General features: G+C 42.6%; 1 protein-coding gene across 4 annotated transcripts in view; it reads right to left on the reverse strand.

Moving 5' to 3' along the window:
• LOC144506414 (SR-related and CTD-associated factor 4-like) overlaps window positions 1-18,135 on the reverse strand; it is a 108,374-nt gene extending 90,239 nt beyond the window's left edge. For 2 of the 4 annotated variants that reach the window (XM_078232498.1, XM_078232495.1), the window contains exons 1-2: window positions 17,900-18,116; window positions 16,843-16,895 (exon numbers count right to left, since the gene is read on the reverse strand). Coding sequence is in view for 2 of the 4 variants with exons in the window: in XM_078232494.1 (XP_078088620.1) it covers window positions 17,900-17,929 (30 nt within the window). In the remaining 2 variants the exon portion in view is untranslated. Of the gene's footprint in view, window positions 1-16,842; window positions 16,896-17,899 lie in introns of all 4 variants that reach the window. The other 2 variants (XM_078232494.1, XM_078232497.1) reach the window with 2 other exon arrangements.
• Window positions 18,136-21,017: the final 2,882 nt, after the last annotated feature.

Consider the following 21,017-nt stretch of genomic DNA (forward strand, 5'->3'; position numbering starts at 1 on the left):
ATTTAGCAAATATTTTTCCGAAAGAGAAAACACTGGAAAATCTCAGCAGGTCTAGCAGTATCTGCAAGGAGAGAAAAGGGCTGACGTTGAGTCCAGATGACCCTTTGTCAAAGCTAAAAGGCATAGAAAGTGGGAGATATTTATATTGTAGGGTGAGGGAATGAAAGATGAGTCATAGCCACAAAAACCAAGGGGAAAGATTAAGAGGTGCTAAGGGCAATCTAGAGAAAATAGAAGGTGTGAATGGCCAAATGGCAGAGCTGAAATCAGAGGGTCAGGTGTGACAGATGAAGTGGGGGCAGGGGGAGATGGGTTGGAGAGAGGTAAAATTGAGAAAAAGGGAAGCAAAGGGGAGAAAAGGTAAGAAAGGGGGGATAAATAGGGGGAAAGAGTGGGGCGCGGGGGGAGCAAAATATTTTTGTCTGCCTTCATAATAGAAGTCCCAAACTAGAAACTGACGGTAAAAAAAGTAAAGACATTAAGGAGATCAATATCAGCAGAGATTAAGTATTGAAGAAACTTAAGGGACTAAAATCTGACAAATCCTCAGACTTGATGGCCCACACACTAGGGTTCTAAAGAGATAGTGGATGCGGTACCTATGATTTTCCAAAATTCCTGAAATTGAGGAACAGTCCCATTAGACTACATGTTGGCAAATGCCACAACACTTTCCAGGAAAAGAGGAAGAGAGAAAACAATGAACTGCAGGTCAGTTAGTCTATCTTGTTGTTGGGAAAATGCTGGAATCTATTATAAAGGAAGTCTTAACAATGCACTGAGAAAAACGTAGTTTGACTGAAACAATTCAACATGGTTTCACTGAAGGAAAATCCCGATTGACAAATGTATTATACCTGGATTAGCAAAGGCATTCAATAAGGTGCCGCACTAAAGGTTAATAGCCACGATAAGGGATCATGGAGTTGGGGGCAATATATTAGCGTGGACAGAAAACAGAGTGGGCATAAATGTACTTATCAAGTTGACAGACAAGTGATTTACTTTGGTCGTAAGAATAAAAAAAGCAGAATTTTTAAAGTATTCTTCAAAGAAATATGGGTATGTTTACAAAGAATATAGGAAGTTAGCATGCAGGTGCAACAAACATTTAGGAAGACAAATGGCATGTTGGCCTTTATTGCAAGGGGATTGGAGTATAAGAATAAAGGAGTCTGCTACAGCTATACAGGGTTTTGGTGAGATCACATTTGGACAGTGCTTTCTCCACAATTAAGAAAGGATATACTTGAAATGGGGCAGAAGAGCGAAGGTTCACTAAATTGGTCCCTGGGATGTGGGAGCTCCGTGATGAGAGATTAAGTAAACTGGGCTTATTGGAATTGAGATGAATGAGAGGCAATCTCATTAAAACCTACAAAATTCTAATGGGGCTCAACGCGCTTAGATTTGTTTCTGTTGGCTAGCAAATCTAAATTTCTGGGGGCACAACCTTAGGATAAGGGGTCAATCATTTAGGACTGAGAAGAAAACAAATTACTTCACTCAAAGAGTTATGAATTTTTGAAATTCTGTATCCCAAAGGATTGCAGATGTTCCATAGGTAAATACAGACAAGGCTGGGATAAATAGGATAATTGCAGGTTGAATTGCAAGTGAAAAGAAACATGAACGAGGCCTTTAGAATGGCTCGTAAGAAATAAACAACATAATTAAACCAAGTGGACCATGCTGCATGCCCCCCTCATCCCACCCATGTCATCACCCCTTCTGGTGTTTTCTCCCCATTCAAACCAATCTTCCCCAAAATAGGGAGCAGTGAGGGCCATAGTCTAGCAAACAAGGTGAGATCAGTGGCGAGGGTCAGTAACATGCATCAATTCAAACCACTGACTAATCAGAGAACTGTTCAGTCAATAATTTAATTTCATTTTATTATAGATTGAATCACGTACTAGTCATCAGCCACTGAAGATTCTATTTCAATATCACGGATGCTCCACTTCTAAGTATTAGATACCTATGCAACTTACCTCCAGTAGGGTTAACTCAGCAAATTTGCACCAAATTGTTCTCCTCCCATAAAGCAATTTTTAATTCTCTGCATACACAAGTACTGAAAGTATACTAAAAACTAGACTTAAGAGGAACACTGAATAAGATTTGTTGAAGAGGGTCCGTTGTTAAACAAAGTTCTATTGTTGGAAGATGTTGGTAGAAAGTTTTAAAATAGAGTGGAAAGGCAAGAAGGATTCATGGTTTCAATACCTGCTATAGGCAATGCACCATATGATGCAACAGTCAGGCATATGCTACTAAGATTCTAGGTTCAATTAGCTAATCTCAGCAAGCTATGGCAGCAATCTAATGCCACACTTGGCCTCCGAATTTCTCAAATGCTCAAAAAACTTGTTAGAATCATAGAATCCCGACAGTGCAGGAGGTGGCCATTCTGCCCATCGAGTCTGCACCGACCACAATCCCACCCAGGCCCAATTCCCATAACCCCTCATATTTACCCTGTTAATCCTCCTGACACTAGGGTTAATGTAGCATGGGCAATCAACCTAACTTGCACATCTTTGGACATTTGGCAGGCCTTCATGAATAACCTCTGCAGATATGTGCACATTAACATGTGTTAGGAAAGAAATGGGGTCCAAGATCAACCTGTTACAACAACCTCCAATCTCTCAGGATTAACCAGCCTACCAAGCTCACTATTCAGGCTCAAACAGGAACAGCAATGTAAAAAATGAGTGTAGGGCATCTGGAGAGACACTACCACTGATGAAATTTCACCCAGCACGAATCCCTGTTCCAGAAAAAGAAGGACAAGGTAAGAAAACCTGCAGAAACACATACAAAGATTAAGAATGAAGTTAGAAAATACAACTGAAATTGTTTTGATATAATTATCACCTCAAGTGCAAATCCATTTTATTTCACACAATATTATAATGGATATTGGCATCATGGCATGTGTACACACCATGATATTCTATGATAGAGACCTTAAAATACTAACAAAATTTCCATGTATGAATTGCCTGATTTTGCTGTACTGAAATAAATCAATTTGTTTGTTTCTCATTTGCAAAAACTGAGACCTTTGTTGCTCTTAATGGATTGCTGCAACTTGTTTTCAATGAAGATGAACACATCACACTCAAATGTCGTGTACGTTACGCAAGTAAAATGAAGCATATTGACAATGATGCAAATACACACTCGGACATAACTTCCAGGGAAAAATTTTGAAAGGGATTCAATTTGAGTGAATTATTTGCCGAACTGCTATTTTCCACCTCAGGATAATAAGAGTACTAAGGAAAGAAATAACAATAGCATTGGTCCTAATTTTCCAAGGCTCAGTAGATATAGGAACTGCGCCTGTGGATTGTAAAAATCACTCCATTATTTAAGAAGGGAGGGGTGAGAAATCCGGTAACTGCAAACCTGTCAGTTTAAAAACAGTTGTGGAAAAATATAACTTGGGACCAAGTGACTGCACATTTGGACAACTATTAGCTGCGCATTCTGAGTCAGCTTGGTTCTGCGAAGAGTAGGCCATGTCTGACTAATCAAGCTGCATTTCTTGAGAAAATTACAAGCATGATGACAGGTAACCTGTGTGCGTTGTTTATATAGATTTTCGGGGGGGGGGGGGGGGCACTGACTGCTGGTAATTTGAACCTGAGGGTTACCACCCCTTCAGGCAAGTTTGAGAAGGCGGGCCTTCACGAATAACCTCTGTAGGTATGTGAATTGCACCCCCACTGTTGGTGTCGCTCTGCATCACAAAGTAGCTGTCCAGCCAACGAAGCTCACTCACTCCCCATTAACTATTTGTGTAGAACATAATTTACTGATATGCCAGACAATAGGCTTCTTCAGACCAAGCCATGAGCTATCGCTATTCTGACCACTACACATCAATTTACAGAGCAATGAAGAGTCATGGTCACACTCGGGTATTCGGTGATGCAGCTGGACCATTTCCTCTTCCGGCTGAAGAGGTCCCAGTCAAGGTCAACACAGGCGGCACAGTGGTTAGCACTGCTGCTTCTCAGCGCCAGGGACCCGGGTTCGATTCCTGGCTTGGGTCACTGTCTGTGCAGAGTCTGCATGTTCTCCCAGTGTCAGCGTGGGTTTCCTCTGGGTGCTCCGGTATCCTCCCAGGACATGCTGGTTAGGTGCACTGGCCACACTAAATTCTCCTTCAATGTACACGAACAGGCACCAGAATGTGGCCACTAGGGGATTCTCACAGTAACTTCATTGCAGTGTTAATGTAAGCCTACTTGTGACACTAATAAATAAACCCCCAACTTGGTATACTCAACGTCTGTTCCTTAACATTTTCTGCTGTTTTGGTGAAGTTGAGAGCCATACTTGACTCAGGAGAGAAAATTCACATATTGCACTGCCCGTATCTACTTGTTCCTGGAGTGGAGCGGTTCTAGACGCATGATTATGACTGGTAGTCTAATGGTTCCTGGGCCATGTAATGGTCCTTCTGTTGCCAGACTTCGGCTAGCCACAGCCCTTCTCGACAGGATTGCCACATCTGTTCATGTGCCTAATTAGTAATGGGCCCATTGACGCATATGTCAGCATTCCAGAAGGAAAATTTGGAATCTTTAATCTCGTCTTTGTTCTCCTAGTGTGGCTCTTCAATTTCACTGATGGCGTTTTATGCAATTTTTGTGATTCTTTATATGTTTAGAAGCTTTTGATCTGCATATTTGCACCCAAAGTTTCCCAGCTTTATACAATGCTTCGGAAGCATTCTGCTGTACTTGCAGGGCACTGTTCTCATCTGTGAGGCTTTTTGGCACCATTGGCATGGTTTATTGCCATCTTGTGTTTTAATTGCATACGGTCTTGTTTGCCCTGAAGTGTCTTTTGCATTTCCTTGTTTAATGAGCTGTACCATATTTGGAGTAGTCTACGCCATGGTTTATCTTTTTCAGTGTATCGCCTTCTCCAAAGTTAAATCTTCTATGTGGTCTTGTCTCACTTGGACTTTAACCTGGGGTTGAGAGACTTCTTACTGGTCTTGTCTCAGCTCAGACTTAAAATCATCACATTCACAACCTTCAGCCAGACAATAAAAATAATTGATAAGGTGCCCGCAGATTCTCCAGGCTCATAGAATCCCCACAGTGCCGAAGGAGGCCATTCAGCCCATCACGCCTGCACCGACTCTCCGACAGAGTATTTAACCTAAGCCCACCTCCCTACATATACATTTTAGGACACGGAAAGATAATGTGCCATGGTCAATCAACCAAACCTGCACATATTTGGTATGGGAGGAAACCCACGCAGACACAGGGAGAACATGCAAACTCCACACAGTCACCCAAGGCTGGATTCGAACCTGGGTCCCCAGCACTGAGGCAGCAGTACTAACTACTGTGCTGCCCATAAATCATTGATGGTGTCCTTAGGTTCTCCAGGACTTTAGATCCTTTGCTCTGAAATGCTGTTACTCTGTAGTCAGTTAATCAAACTGCTATATGGTCTTGTATAAGCTCAGACTTAAAATCACCATGCTCATAGCCTTCACCCAACCAATCATTGGTGAAGGTGCCCACAGGTTCTCCAGGCATTTGGACCCTTCTATTCAACTTTTCTTTCCAAAATTGTGTTACTCCATAGTTCTGCTAAAGCCACTGTCAAAAGGTTTTATCACATGATTCATTAATGCCTTGCCTGGCTATCAGATCAACAACAATTGAATCAAAAATTATAATGTATTAACTTGCTCAATCTGACTTGTTAGTTAGTCCCTGATGCAATTCTGTATCTTTAAAAATCCCCTCATCCATAGTGCTCAACTGTTTGGCCTCTCCATCTGTCCACTTTGTTCTGGCAAAGTAAGTTTTGAATCCACAGCTGTTTTCAACTTGGGCGAGAGTTGCCTCAATTTTTAAAAATAGTGCTGCAGTAATCGGGTTCTCTGCATTGAACAGGATTTCTGCACTGAACAGGATTTTTCAGATACCCGAAGTTCCTGAGCGATTTCAAACTTTATCCGAATCCATCGCTGCAGGATCAAAGTTTGCACCTGGCTTTTTTATCTTATTTTTTCCCTGTCTTTTTCACCACTCGGTGCTATGGCACTGACTCTGGATCCGGGCTGTGGTGTATTTCAAGTCACGCACTCAAAGATGAACAGTCTCCCAGCCTGGTTACTGCACATTGTTTAGAAGATTTTTAAAGCTTTTTAAAAAGTTTGCTCCCCCGTTCTGCAATTGTTGCTATGTAATTTGACACTTTTGAGCAGCATTTTCAACAAACCTCCATGTGTTACGATGGAGTCTTTCTTGGGCTACACAGTTGATTTTTTTCTCTGTGCTCAGCTTCCTGTTCAATTTCAAACTGTCTCAAAGTTTTCAATGCATTTTGTTTCCAGGTGAGATTTTGAAATCTTAATTTTTCAGAGATTTCAAGGCCCTTCACTTGCTACCACCAAGTTGCACGCTTTTGTGGTTGTCTAAGGAAGAAAACCACAAATGCTTGGAGGCATAGGCTGGAAACTTATCACCATTCACGCCAGTGGGATTTTCCCATCCCGCTGCAATGAACAGAGATTTGGCTAGCACCAAATTCTCCGACCTCCCTGCAGCTGGAGCATGGCGTGAATGGCAGGTAAGATTGTGCCCATAGAGTATGAACAGTAACTATTTAATGTAGAATCTAACTAGGTACAGGTATACCAAACAGCACGTTTCTTCAGTCCAAGCCATGGGCTATCTCCATTCATAGAAATCATAGAAACCCTACAGTACAGTAAGAGGCCATTCGGCCCATCGAGTCTGCACCAACCACAATCCCACCCAGGCCCTACCCCCATATCCCTACATCATTTACCCATTAATCCCTCTAACCTACACATCTCAGGACACGAAGGGGCAATTTAAGCATGGCCAATCAACCTAACCCACACATCTTTGGACTTCAGACTATTCAACGCGGACAGCACTGTCCAAAACATCCTAATACTAGACATGGAAGTGAAAGTGGCTTTGTGGCATGGATTGGAAACTGGTTAGTAGGTGGGAAGTAAACTACCAAGAGACCATTCTCTGATTTGAAGAATGGGAAGGATGGTGTTCCTCAGCTTTCTGCATTGGGGCCTCAGCTAATGAAAGAATATATTTCATATCCATGTTAGCAGAGGACACAAAGGTGCCAGGCACAGCACATTGCAGAGATGGAAGCAGAAAGTTACAAAAAAAGATATATTAAGCAATTAATTGTAGGAAAAAGTGAGGTCACCTACTAGACTACCATCTATTAGGACAAGAGCAGCAGATACCTGGGAACAATACCAGTTGGTGGGTTCACCTCAAAATCACTCACCATCCTGACTCGGAAATATATCACTGTTCCTTCACTGTCGCTGGGGCAAGATCCTGGAATTCCCTCCTGAACAGCACTGTGGGTGTACATACACCTCAGGAACCACTGCAGCGGTTCAAGGAGGCAGCTCACCACCACCTTTTGAAGGACAACTAAAGATGGGCAATAAATGGTGGCCTATCCAGCAACAACCACACCCCGTAAAAGTAAAAAAAAAAATACAAAAGGAAGGAATGCCAATTTGTAAAGAGTGGGTTGCAATGACATTCATGCCCTGTGGTGCATCACTTGACTCCATATCTCCACAGTGCAAGAAAATAGTGGCCTACCATCTTCAGACATTACAGACTTTCCCTTCAACGTCAGATTACAAGTTGGGATATTTGCAGATGATGCCAATGTGCAGCTTTAATTACAATGACAGCCAAAACCATTCAGTGTGTACCATCTCTAAGATACACTTCAGCAACTCAGTTTCTTCGACCACAACTTCCAAACCTGCAACCTCTACCATCTAGAAGGAAAAGGACAGATGATGTATGCGAACACCACCACCTGCAAGTTCCTCTCCAAGCCACACACCATTCTGACTTGGAACCATATAGTCGTTCCTTCATTATCACTGGGCCAGAATCCTGGAACTCCCTGTGTGTACCTACAACGGTTCAAGCTAATGGCTCAACTTCACCTTCTCAAGGGCAATTAGTGATGGGCAATAAATGCTGGCTTAGCCAGCAACATCCTCATCCCTTGAAAGAATAAAATGAAGCATAAATGTCAGATAATGACTGTTTCCAAAATCTGAAAGATAAACAATTTCCCTCAAATATGATCAGTACCCCAACACCGGAAGCTTAACTGGTTTTGTCATACCATCACCATAACTAAAAGAATACCACAGATGCTGGGTATTTTGCAGCCTGTGATCTACTTCTTAAACCCTCAAAATGTCTCCACCAACAAGATTCAAGCCAGTAATGCGACAATGGGTTGTTATAACACACAAAGTAGCTTACTTTTTGGCAACCCAACACTAAATTCAATATCAACCCCTCCATCATTGGTGCATTGCAGCACACATAGAATTCAGAATACACTGCAACAACTGCTCAAATCAACTTTTGTAGCCCTCCTTATCACATACCATTGTGATGTAACGCCCATCACATACCATTGTGATGGGCGGCACGGTAGCACAGTGGTTAGCACTGCTACTTCACATCTCCAGGGAACTGGGTTCAATTCCCGGCTTGGGTCACTGTCTGTGTGGAGTTTGCACATTCTCCTCATGTCTGCGTGGGTTTCCTCCGGGTGCTCCGGTTTCCTCCCACAGTCCAAAGATGTGCAGGTTAGTTTGATTGGCCATGCTAAAATTGCCCTTTAGTGTCCTGAGATGCGTAGGTTAGAGGGATTAGCAGGTAATTATGTAGGGATATGGGGGTAGGGTCTGGGTGGGATTGTGGTTGGTGCAGACTCGATGGGCCAAATAGCCTCTTTCTGCACTGTAGGGTTTCTATGATTCTATGCAACAGATCTCCATCCCTTCATTGATATTAAAAGAGTCATAAGCAGGATCACAATGATTCATAGGGAAGGACAGCCATCACTTTCTCAAGACAACTAGGAATGAACAATAAATACAACATTCTTAGCATCAGCCTCATTGCAGAATGCAATTTGAATAGTGTCGCAAAATTAAAAGCATTTACTGACAATCTGTCAATTGTTACAATCCCTTATCACCAAGGATTGCAGCCCACAATGGCTAAGAAACGTTTAGAAATAGGTTTATATCACAGAATCTGATCCATCATGCATTCACTGCTTGAATCTATTCCAAACCCATCCCATTACCTTTTTTATAGCTTATTTAATTATTCTTTTCCATTAATTAGCAAAAATATTTTGATGACTAACACAAATGGCCATAAAGGCAAGTATCCCACATTCGAGAAAAATGTCTAACGTCCCACTTTATTCTTCCAACGACATTCTTACATCCATGTCCCCTGTTATCAATGCACTGGTCAGGAAAAACAATCTTTCAGTATTAGCAAATTAAATGTTTTTGAAAGCCTCCAACAACTAATGTTATTATTCCAATAATGGGAGTTCAGATCTTTACATGGTGCTATAAACACACCTTTCAAACTGCAGTTCCTTTAAATAATCATCAATGTTAAATTAGTGAATGCATGCAAGTTCCTGTGGTATATACCTTTGGGGAATTTACAATTGAGGTTAGAGTACAATTGACTAGAGGGACAAGTAGTATTGAGGAAGCAGGGGGGCTGCAGAAGAACTTGGACAGGTTTGGAGAGTGGGCAAAGAAGTGGCAGATGGAATACAAAGTGGAAAAGTGTCTCCATTCCTCCACTTTGGAAGGAGGAATGGAGGCATAGACTATTTTCTAAATGGATAAATGCTTAGCAAATCAGAAACACAAAGGGATTTGGGAGTCATTGTTCAAATTCTCTTAAGGTTAACGTGCAGGTTCAGTCAGCAGTTAGGAAGGCAAATGCAATGTTAGCATTCATGTGGAGAGGGCTAGAATACAAGAGCAGGGAAGTACTTCTGAGGCTGCATAAGGCTCTGGTCAGACCACATTTGGAGTATTGTGAGCCGTTTTGGGCCCGATATCTAAGGAAGAATGTGCTGGCCTTGGAAAGGGTCCAGAGGAGGTGCACAAGAATGATCCTTGGAATGAAGAGCTTGTCGTATGAGGAACGGTTGAGGACTCTGGGTCTGTACTCGTTGAGCTTAGAAGGGTGAGGGGGGATCTTATTGAAACTTACAGGATACTGCAAGGCCTGGATAGAGTGGACGTCAAGAGGATGGTTCCACTAGTAGGAAAAACTAGAACCAGAAGGCATAACCTCAGGCTAAAGGAACGATCCTTTAAAACAGAGATGAGGAGGAATTTCTTCAGCCAGAGTGGTGAATCTGTGGAACTCTTTGCCGCAGAAGGCTGAGGAGGCCAGGTCATTGAATGCCTTTAAGACAGAGATAGATAGGTTCTTGATTGATATGGGGATCAGGGGTTATGGGGAAAAGGCAGGAGAATGGGGATGAGAAAAATATCAGCCATGATTGAATGGCAGAGCAGACTCGATGGGCCGAGTGGCCTAGTTCTACTCCTATGTCTTATGGACGGCATACACCTCAAATACACACAACCCCGGTCTACCTTTCTACTTTTACCCCATTACTACCATTACCATTTATGTCAGTTGATCACTACCAATGGCACCATCCACCCTGCCATGTAAAGCGTTATATACTTCAGTAGATAGAACACTAATGAAAGTGCTGTAACGAACAGTGAAGCTCCAGCCCCAACAAGAAACAAAAATCAGAAAGATAGTCAATTGTACTTGTTTGCAATCCTATCTTTAACCTTTTTCTGGACAATCTGAATCCCATGACAGCAGACTTAACTATATGGCGTTCTTCTCACAAGTGCAGACCAAATTGTCAGTCTGAAATCTCAGCAGTTCCTATATATTAATGGTCAAGAATGGATTGTGCATGCTACATAAGTAGTTCCCTCTCCCATCCCAGATTGCCAAGCCAGAATTTCTTTGAAGCAACTTTAAGGAAAGTTGAATAATCATAGAAATCATAGAAACCCTACAGTGCAGAAGGAGGCCATTCGGCCCATTGAGTCTGCACCGACCACAATCCCACCCAGGCCCTACCCCCACATATTTTACCCGCTAATCCCTCTAATCTATGCATCCCAGGACTCTAAGGGGCAATTTTTTTTTTAAAACCTGGCCAATCAACCTAACCCGCACATCTTTGGACCGTGGGAGGAAACCGGAGCACCCGGAGGAAACCCACGTGCTACCGTGCCGCCATAACATCTATGGTGATGCAGTTTTGAGAATCCAAACTATTAGGACAGAGGTAATCCATCTTGGTAGAAGGAACATGTGCAGAGTATTTTCTAAATGGTAAAGTATGTAATGTACCAAGGGACAGAAATGTCCTTGCCCGTAAGTCACTGAATCCTAGCATGCAGATGCAGCAAGCTATTAGGAAGGCGAATGGAATGTTAGCCTCAATCACAAGAGGCTTTAAGTACAGGAGCAGTGAAATCTTGCTTCAGTTTTATAGGAGCTTGGTTAGACCACATCTGAGTAGATCACACTTATTGTACTCTGCGCAATTTTGGTCCCCTTACTTCAGAAAGGATATTACTGCCACCGAGGGTGTGCAATGAAGGTTCACCAGACTTGTTCTAGGGATGGCGGGACTGTCTTATGAAGAGAGATTGGGCAAACCGGGCCTGCATTTGCTAGACTTTCAAAGAATGAGATGATGAAGAAAGGAATAGACAGGATCAATGCTGGTACGGTATTGACCATGGTTGGAGAATCTAGAACCAGGGGACACAATTTCAAAACAAGGGGGATACCACCCTTATCACCAAGATGAGGAAAAGTTCCTTTACATAGAGGGTTGCGAATCTTTGGAATTCTTCAGCCCAGAGGAGTGTGGAAGCTCAGTCATTGTGTATGTTTAAAGGAAATTGATAAATTTCTGATTAATAATAAGGTACAGGGCTATGGGGACAATGGGTGTAAAATACATTGAGGTGTGAGATTGTACCAAATGGCAGAGCAGGCTTGATGGGCTACATGGCCTACTCCTGTTCCTACATGGAAGGTCCACTATTAATGGTGGCAAAACAGAGGAAGGAAACTAAACTCAGTTTCTCCCATTAAATTCACAGAAGCCAACTGTTAGCAACTTGAGATAGCTACAGGTCATGGATCTGAAAAATGTTCTCAGTCTGAGTAAAATCAGCATTATTTTTAAAGTAACCATGAGAGCCCATATCCAAGTGTCATTATTAAGAAGCCGAGTCACCAAGCTGCTCAAAAACGTATATAGATCACACGTTCAGCAATTGACACACCTCTTCCACAGTTCAAAGCACAAAGCCATTCAACCCAAGTAGTTTGTCTATAGAGGGATTATGGCGTTTACCCCCACAACACTAACTTGAAGCCCACTCCACATATTAGTCACATCTTTTCTGATCAGACCTAAACTTGTCTGACAAGTCATAGAGGTTTACAGCATGGAAACAGGCCCTTTGGCCCAAATTATCCATGCCGCCCCTTTTTTTTAACCCCCTAAACTAGTCCCAATTGTCCGCATTTGGCCCATATCTCTCTATACCCATATTACCCATGTAACTGTCTAGCCGCTTTTTAAAAGACAAGATTGCACCCGCCTCTACTACTACCTCTGGCAGTTTGTTCCAGACACTCACCACCCTCTGTGAAAAAATTGCCCCTCTGGATCCTTTTGTATCTCTCCCCTCTCACGTTAAACCTATGCCCTCTAGTTTTAGACTCCCTAACCTGTGGGAAAAGATATTGACCATCTAGCTGATCTATACCCCTCATTATTTTACAGACCTCTATAATTTCACCCCTAAGCCTCCGATGCTTTCGAGGAAAAAATCCCAGTCTATCCAGCCTCTCCTTATAACTCAAACAATCAAGTCCCAGTAGCATCCTAGTAAATCTTTTCTGCACTCTTTCTAATTTAATAATACCCTTTCTACAATAGGGTGACCAGAACTGCACACAGTATTCCAAGTGGGGCCTTATCAATGTCTTGTACAACTTCAACAAGATGTCCCAACTCCTGTATTCAATGTTCTGACCAATGAAACCAAGCATTCCGAATGCTTTCTTCACCACTCTGTCCACCTGTGACTCCACTTTCAAGGAGCTATGAACCTGCACCCCTCGATCTCTTTGTTCTACAACTCTCTCCAACGCCCTACCATTAACTGAGTAAGTCCTGCCCTGGTTCGATCTACCAAAATGCATCACCTCGCATTTATCTAAATTAAACTCCATCTACCATTCGTCAGCTCACTGGCCCAATTGATCAAGATCCAGTTGCAATCCTAGATATTGTGAAAACAAATCCCCTAATTAAATTCAAAATTTACTTTGGGTGAACCAGCTTATTCATATATACCTTTCTAACAATATTTGCAGCTTGCTTCCTTTCAAATTCCTTTTGTATACCCTCATAATGCAGGTGTCTTATAGCCTCATTATGAGGCTATAAGACACCTATGTCAGACTCCTATTTATTGACTACAGCTCAGCCTTCAACACCATTATTCCCACGAAACTCATCTGCAAACTCCGTGGCCAGAGCCTCGGCTCCTCCCTCTGCAACTGGATCCTGAACTTCCTAACTCTCAGACCACAATCAATAGGGATAGGCAATAACACCTCCTCCACGATCATCCTCAACATCGGTGCCCCACAAGGCTGTGCTCTCAGCCCCCTACTATACTCCTCATACAATCTATGACTGTGGCCAAATTCCCCTCCAACTTCAAGTTTGCTGATGACACCACCATAGTGGGTCGGATCTCAAACAGCGAAGAGACAGAGTACAGGAATGAGATAAAGAATCTGGTGAATTGGTGCGGCAACAATAATCTCTCCCTCAATGTCAACAAAATGAAGGAGATTGTCATCGACTTCAGGAAGCGTAGAGGAGAACATGCCCCTTTCTGCATCAACGGGGACGAAGTGGAAAGGGTCGAGAGCTTCAAGTTTCTACGTGTCCAGATCACCAACAACCTGTCCTGGTCCCTCCATGCCGACACTAAAGTTAAGAAAGCCCACCAACGCCTCTACTTTCTCAGAAGACTAAGGAAATTTGGCACGTCAGCTACAACTCTCACCAACTTTTACAGACGCACCACAGTTTGGTATGGCTCCTGCTCTGCCCAAGACTGCACGAAACTACAAAAGGTAGCCCAATGTACCACACAAACTAGCCTCCCATCCATTGACTCCGTCTACACTTTCCACTGCCTCGGCAAAGCAGCCAGCATAATTAAGGACCCACGCACCCAGAACATTCTCCCTTCCACCTTCTTCCGTCGGGAAAAAGGTACAAAAGTCTGAGGTCACATACCAACTGACTCAAAGACAGCTTCTTCCCTGCTGCCGTTAGACTTTTGAATGGACCTACCTTGCATTAAGTTGATCTTTCTCTACACCCTAGCTATGACTGTAATACTACATTCTGTGCACTCTCGTTTCCTTCTCAATGAACGGTGTACTTTGTCTGTATAGCATGCAAGAAGCAATACTTTTCACTGTATGCTAATACATATGACAATAATAAATCAAATAAAATCCTCACACCTGAGAATCATCTTCAATTACTTCTCTTCCCACTCCTGCGTTGTTACCTCTGGTATTGCCAAGTTTCTATCCTTGAATCCTATTTCTCATCTACATGATACCCTTGACAACATCATTCAAAAATACATCAGTTTCCACATGAACACTGATGAAACATAGGTCTACCTCACCACCTCTCGATCCTACCACTGTACTGAAATTATCAGGCTGCTTACCTGACACCCAGTGCAGGACGAGCAGAAATTTTCTCCAACTAAATATTAGGAAGACTGAAGCCATTGCCTTCAGTTCCATCACAATCTCCAATCCACCCTATCTGCTCTCTCACTGTCAGCTGCCCGAGGATGAAGCAGTCTTTGCAATCTCGCTGGCATATGAGCTTCCAACTACACATCTGTATCACCCAAAAACCTGCTGCCCATATTAACTCAATCCCATTCACCCATCACACCATATTCATTGATCCTATTTTGCCTCTTGGTTAAACAACACCTCAATTTTAAAATGTTCAACTTTATTTTTAAATCCCCCCATGAATCCACCCCTCTATCTCTAATCTCAGCTAGCACCTCAACTGAGGTCTGCACTCCAATTCCAGTCTTTTGAATATCATTGGTTTTAACCACTCCACTATTTGTCATGCTTCCAGTTGCAAAGGCCCTAAAGCTCTGGAAATCACTCCTCAAACTTCCCCACATCTCTTTCCTTCTTTAAGAGGCTCTTTAAAGCCCAGCTCCTTGATCAAGTTTTAACCATCTGCCCTATATATTGTGGTTGTCAAATTTTGTTTGATAACTTTCCTGTGAAGTGCCTTTTGATATTTTACTATGTTAAAGGTGCTATATAAATGTAAGTTATTAGCTCTCCTCTGAACTGCCTGCAGTGCTTGAATTTCTAATTTCTTACTGATCTGGAATGTAATATTCATAGTGCAATCCAGCTACAGCACACTCAAAATAAGAATTTCTTAAAAAATCATTATGAGGCATATGAGCTTCCAACTACACATCTGTATCACCCAAAAACCTGCTGCCCATATTAACTCAATCCCATTCACCCATCACACCATATTCATTGATCCTATTTTGCCTCTTGGTTAAGCAACACCTCAAGCTCATATGCCTCATAATGATTTTTTAAGAAATTCTTATTTTGAGTGCGCTGTAGCTGGATTGCACTATGAATATTACATTCCAGATCAGTAAGAAATGAGAAATTCAAGCACTGCAGGCAGTTCATAGGGCAGATGGTTAAAACTTGATCAAGGAGCTGGGCTTTAAAGAGCCTCTTAAAGAAGGAAAGAGATGTGGGGAAGTTTGAGGAGTGATTTCCAGAGCTTTAGGACCTTTGCAACTGGAAGCATGACAAATAGTGGAGTGGTTAAAACCAGTGATATTCAGCATTTATTACCCACTTCTTATTGCCCTCGAGGTGGTGGTGAGCTGCCTTCTTGATGAGAAAAAGGATTCAAGTGGCTTGTCAGGCCATTTCAGAGAACAGTTAAGCTCAAGTATATTGCTGAGAGCCTGGAATCATAGACCAGGTAAAGGCAGATTTCCTTCCTGAAATGGCTTTTATAACAATCCAGAAGCTTCATGATTCCATTGATACCAGCTTTAAAATAAAATCTAGATTGATTAATGGTCATTTGGATTTAAACCCTGTCGCTGTTTTGGTGGAATATGAACTTGTGCCTGGATTATTAGTCCAGGTCCCTCAATTACTGATCCAGTAACATAACCACTACTCTACTGCTTTCTATTGGTTGGACATGTTTAATGTCAAATCCACCAATACTCTTACTTCTCTACTTCTTCCTTGTGCTTTCTCAACAACATTCATTTTCACCAGTTACCATTTTCTCTTTCTATACAGTGTACATTTTTCTGCATCATATTTCACTTCCTTCTGTTTTGATTAATTTGCACCAAGGTATATATCTGGTGAAGCAATTCCAGCAATGGTAAAGTTTTGCTCTATTTGGATTAAGTGAGCCGACGTGCAGCAAAATAAGAAATATATGTTTAGAAGAATTAGAAATCTTACAAGTCTTTCTATCTATAATTTGAAGTGCTCCTTTCATGTGCACTATACTAACAATTCATGTTTTGGAGTGGGGTAAATATCAGATATGACATGGGTCATAAATTGAACACCATCAGAACTTCGTTCTTATTGATTTAAAATTTAAAAGAAAATCAGTCCTCCCAATGCATTTCAATTCATCCTAACAAAGTGCAGATTTAATATGCATTAGTCCGTCCATTTTATAACACCGGCTTCCAACGAAACGAGCAAATGTATATACCGGTCATTGATAGAAATAATTGTAAGCCACCTCGCTGTTAGAGGGATGTCAATCTGAGAAGAAAGCACAATAACAGTGCTGTCCAAATCAATAAGCAAAAAGTGTTTTAAAAGACCAACTTTAAAAAATGCTTGGGACTCTTTTTCAAACTAAATTCAAAGCATTTCACCTTTACTGAATACTGGGAAACTTTTAAAAAACATTTTAAATGCAAAAAACGCAGTGAAGTAATGCTTTTAACAAGGTCCCGTCCCCCCCCCCCCCCCCCCCATTCCCATTAGATACTATTGATTAATGACCATGCGAGATCAGAATGCGTTACCGGCCGTAATGCAGTAAATCAAACGACTCCGCGTTTGAACTGACAAACGGTGTAAATGGTAGAAAGACCAAATCAATTGAACAAAAACACTGCTGGCTGTATTACTGATAAAAATAAACCATGCGAATGAGGGTCGATGGGGTGATTTGGCGCGACGCCCTCGCGGGGCAGCCTGTAGGCCCGTGATCCAGCCGCCTCGACCCGCACACACAGCCCGGGAGGGGGAAGATATTGTTCTCTCTGTTCGGCCTGACATTACTCAACCTCGCCCGGGGGAAGCTCGCCTCAAAAACAGGGCAACACAATAAGCAGCAAACCCCCGCCCTACTTGACCGCGGCCACAGCGCTCAGCTGCAATGCCACACTGCAAAGCTCGGGTCCCCCCCTCCCCCTCCTGCAGACACACAGAGAGACACACAGACAGGCCGGGCTGCCTCCCTGGAGCGTGACACAGGAGGTTCAGTCGGCCGGCCGCCATGGCGCACCGCGCTCACCCGGCCGCCTCCATCTTCTGATTGTTCAAAGGAAAAAGGGCCTACCCTCCAGCTTCTGCATCTAGACTGGCGGTTGTCGCGGACCACTATGGAAGGGGGAGAGAGAGGGTAAACGGGTAAAAAGGTGGAGGATAATGCTCAGGCTCGGCTGACAATTTCCCCGCTTCCACCCAGAGCTTCTTACAGCGGGCAGACAGAACAGAGGGAAGGCCAGCCGAACGGCTCCTACTCTCTCACTCACCTCGTCGTTAAAGGCGTTGACGGCTTCCATGCTGCCGGTGCCCGGGGAAGGGGGGGAAAGGGGGTCACCGGGCTCTAGTTTTGTCACAGATCCGCGCTCCGCTGCGCTTGTGTGCCGCTCGGCCCCGGCCGGTTCCTGTGGCTCGTCTCCCGCTCCGCTCTCACCTCCAAAGCGGTTCCACACGCGCCTCAATCAACATGGCGGCGGCTGCACAACATCACCGCGCTGCCTTGTGGGAGTAGGTCTGGGGCAGGCAACCGTCCGCCCGGAGTGCCACTGCGCATGCGGAGACCGGCAACCGTCCGCCCGGAGCGCCACTGCGCATGCGGAGGCCGGCAACCGTCCACTCGGAACGCCACTACGCATGCGGGGACCGGCAAACGTGGGGGGAGCCAAGTGCGCATGTGGAGTTCGGCAGCAGAAAGGGGGATGATGGCGCGCATGCGGAGTCCACTATCTGTCCAAATGGTCGATTCAGTGTCTCATTCCTCAGTTATATCTTGCAGGAAAGACAATTCCTGAAAATTATTCTCACAAGAACCCCAATTACCCCCCCAACTTTGAAAATAATGCTTCTGACATTTAGTTTCTTGATTTTTCATTTTTGTAATCTACTTCTCATAGCCCTTTGTGTCATCAGCAAATTTAGCAACTACACCTTTGGTCCCTTCATCTAAGTCATTTATATCGACTGTTAAAAGTTGAGGCCGCAGCACTGATCACTGTCTCTCACCACTTGTTAGATCTTGCCAACCAGAAAATGACCCACTTATGCCTACCCTGTTTCCTGTTAGCTAGCCAATTTTCTATCCATGTCAGTATGTTACCTTCACTATGAGCTTTTGTCCTGCAATAACCTTTAAGGTGGCTCTTTATCAAATGCTTTCTGGAAATCAAAGTATAGTACATCCACTGGTTCCCCTTTATCCATAGCACATGTTACTTCTTCAAAGGACTGTGATAAATTGTGTTACAATCACAACAGATGTTATGGCTAAACAAGCCATATCCCATAATGAAGTCTGTCTCATTAAATCATAACTCATTTCTATTGGGAAAATGAGGACGGAGGCTAATGATGTCAGAAGCATAGAACTCCAGTAACACATTTAGAATTTTAAAAATTAAAAAAAATTATTAGCAAGAAACAAAGCGTGGCAACACAAGATTTAAGTTACACAGTTAAAACATTGTTAAGGGGCAACCCCCCCCCCAAAAAAATCCTGCTTAGTTAAAAGTACACAAGTCACACTACCAGAAGGACGTGGAGGCTTTGGAGAGATGGCAGAAAAGGTTTACCAGGATGTTGACTGGTATGGAGGGTATTAGCTATGAGGAGAGATTGAGTAAATTAGGGTTGTTCTCCCTGGAAAGACGGAGGTTGAGGGGGCGACCTAATAGAAGTTTATAAAATTATGAAGGGCATAGATAGGGTGAACAGTTGGAAGCTTTTTCCCAGGTCAGAAATGACAAACACAAGGGGTCACAAGTTCAAGGTAAGGGGGGCAAGGTTCAATACAGATATGCGGGGGATGTATTTTACACAGAGGGTGGTGGGGGCCTGGAATGCACTACATCTCCGCATGCGCAGTGGCACTCCGGGCGGACGGTTGAGGCAGACACGCTAGGATCATTTAAGACTTATCTAGATAGCCATATGAACAGACTGGGAATAGAGGGATACAAACAGATGGTCTAGTTAAGAACACATGATCGGTACAGGCTTGGAGGGCCGAAGGGCCTGTTCCTGTGCTGTATTGTTCTTTGTTCTTTGTTCTAAACTACCTTCTTGGCAACAACCCCCTTATACATTTTAACCGGGAAAATACAGTAATATCTTAGTCAAGTAACTGTTGTCACTTTAATAATTGTCTGCCGCACAATTTCTCAAACACTTCCACTCTGAAGTGAATAGCAAAGAGGAGGCTCAGAAACAAACTGTTTTGTAAACATGAAGTGGTTGCCTACAATTCAAAACTTTTACAGGTTCTCAGCACAAGGGAACTGCTTCTTGGGGCTTTTCCCCTGAATGTTTAATTCAGTTAAACATCTTTCCTTAAATATTTTTTCCCATTTCATCTAGGCTTGTTATGACGACAGCAGATGTTAATTGTTCATAAAAACAAATCCCAGAGGGAAACTTGGTTTACTGGGCCCATTCCTTTTTATTGTATTCTGAAAATTAGAAGAAAATGTACTAAGTTCAGCAGAATAAAATCCAGTAACACTTCTGTGATTTTAAAAGTAAAAAGTTTATTAACATGAATAAAAGAACCTTAAGCCCACAAGATTACAGTTACACAGTCAAAATTAGTCTTATAAAACATTCCCCCAAAAAGACTCACTGCTTGGTCAGACCCACAAGTAAACACCCTCCAGGCAATAATCCTTTATCAATGTTTATCTATAAAAATCCAGTAGCTTTACCCCAAGGCAAAACTGCTGTTACTTTAATAAGGCATACCACACAACCTCCAAAGATTTTGCTTCCACTCTGTTGTGGAAATTCAAAACTTCAGAACAAAACTGCCTTTTGCAGCCTCGAGACATTTCTGGCTTAACTGGATAGCTGATTCAAACTGCACCTTCTTCCAACCCAGAGCTGTTTCCAGCAGATCTTCTTCACACAACCAACCACTAAGATCTCCACAGTAACTCTAACATATCCCTTCTTTTCTTTGATCTCAGGTTTCATTGTTCTCAGCATTTCTTTGACTGAACTTTTCCAAAATATTAAAGTTTTTTCATATTTTCCTATGGCTCCCACTTCGGGTCAAATAAAATTTAATAGCCTTCCCTTATTTCCTTCTGAAATCTTTACAAGCTGTAAAAGACATTTTACTTCCCTTTGAAATTTAACAGCTGAAAACAAATACATCACTATTTCCTATTGCAAATTTCTAAACCTAGCTTATTTACTTATAAACTACTTGACCAGGCAAGTCTTATTGCAAATTCATGCATGTAGTCACTTTAATCTTTTTCCCTCAACTCTTCCAAAGAAAATCTCCATTTATCTTTCCCCAGCTTAATTAAATCAGTTATGCACACATATACATAGACACAGGTACATAGCCTTCTTTACAGAATAACACAATTTTCCCCAAAAATTATTTTT

This window comes from Mustelus asterias, chromosome 17, assembly GCF_964213995.1.
Source record: "Mustelus asterias chromosome 17, sMusAst1.hap1.1, whole genome shotgun sequence".
In the NCBI taxonomy this organism is placed as follows: domain Eukaryota; kingdom Metazoa; phylum Chordata; class Chondrichthyes; order Carcharhiniformes; family Triakidae; genus Mustelus; species Mustelus asterias.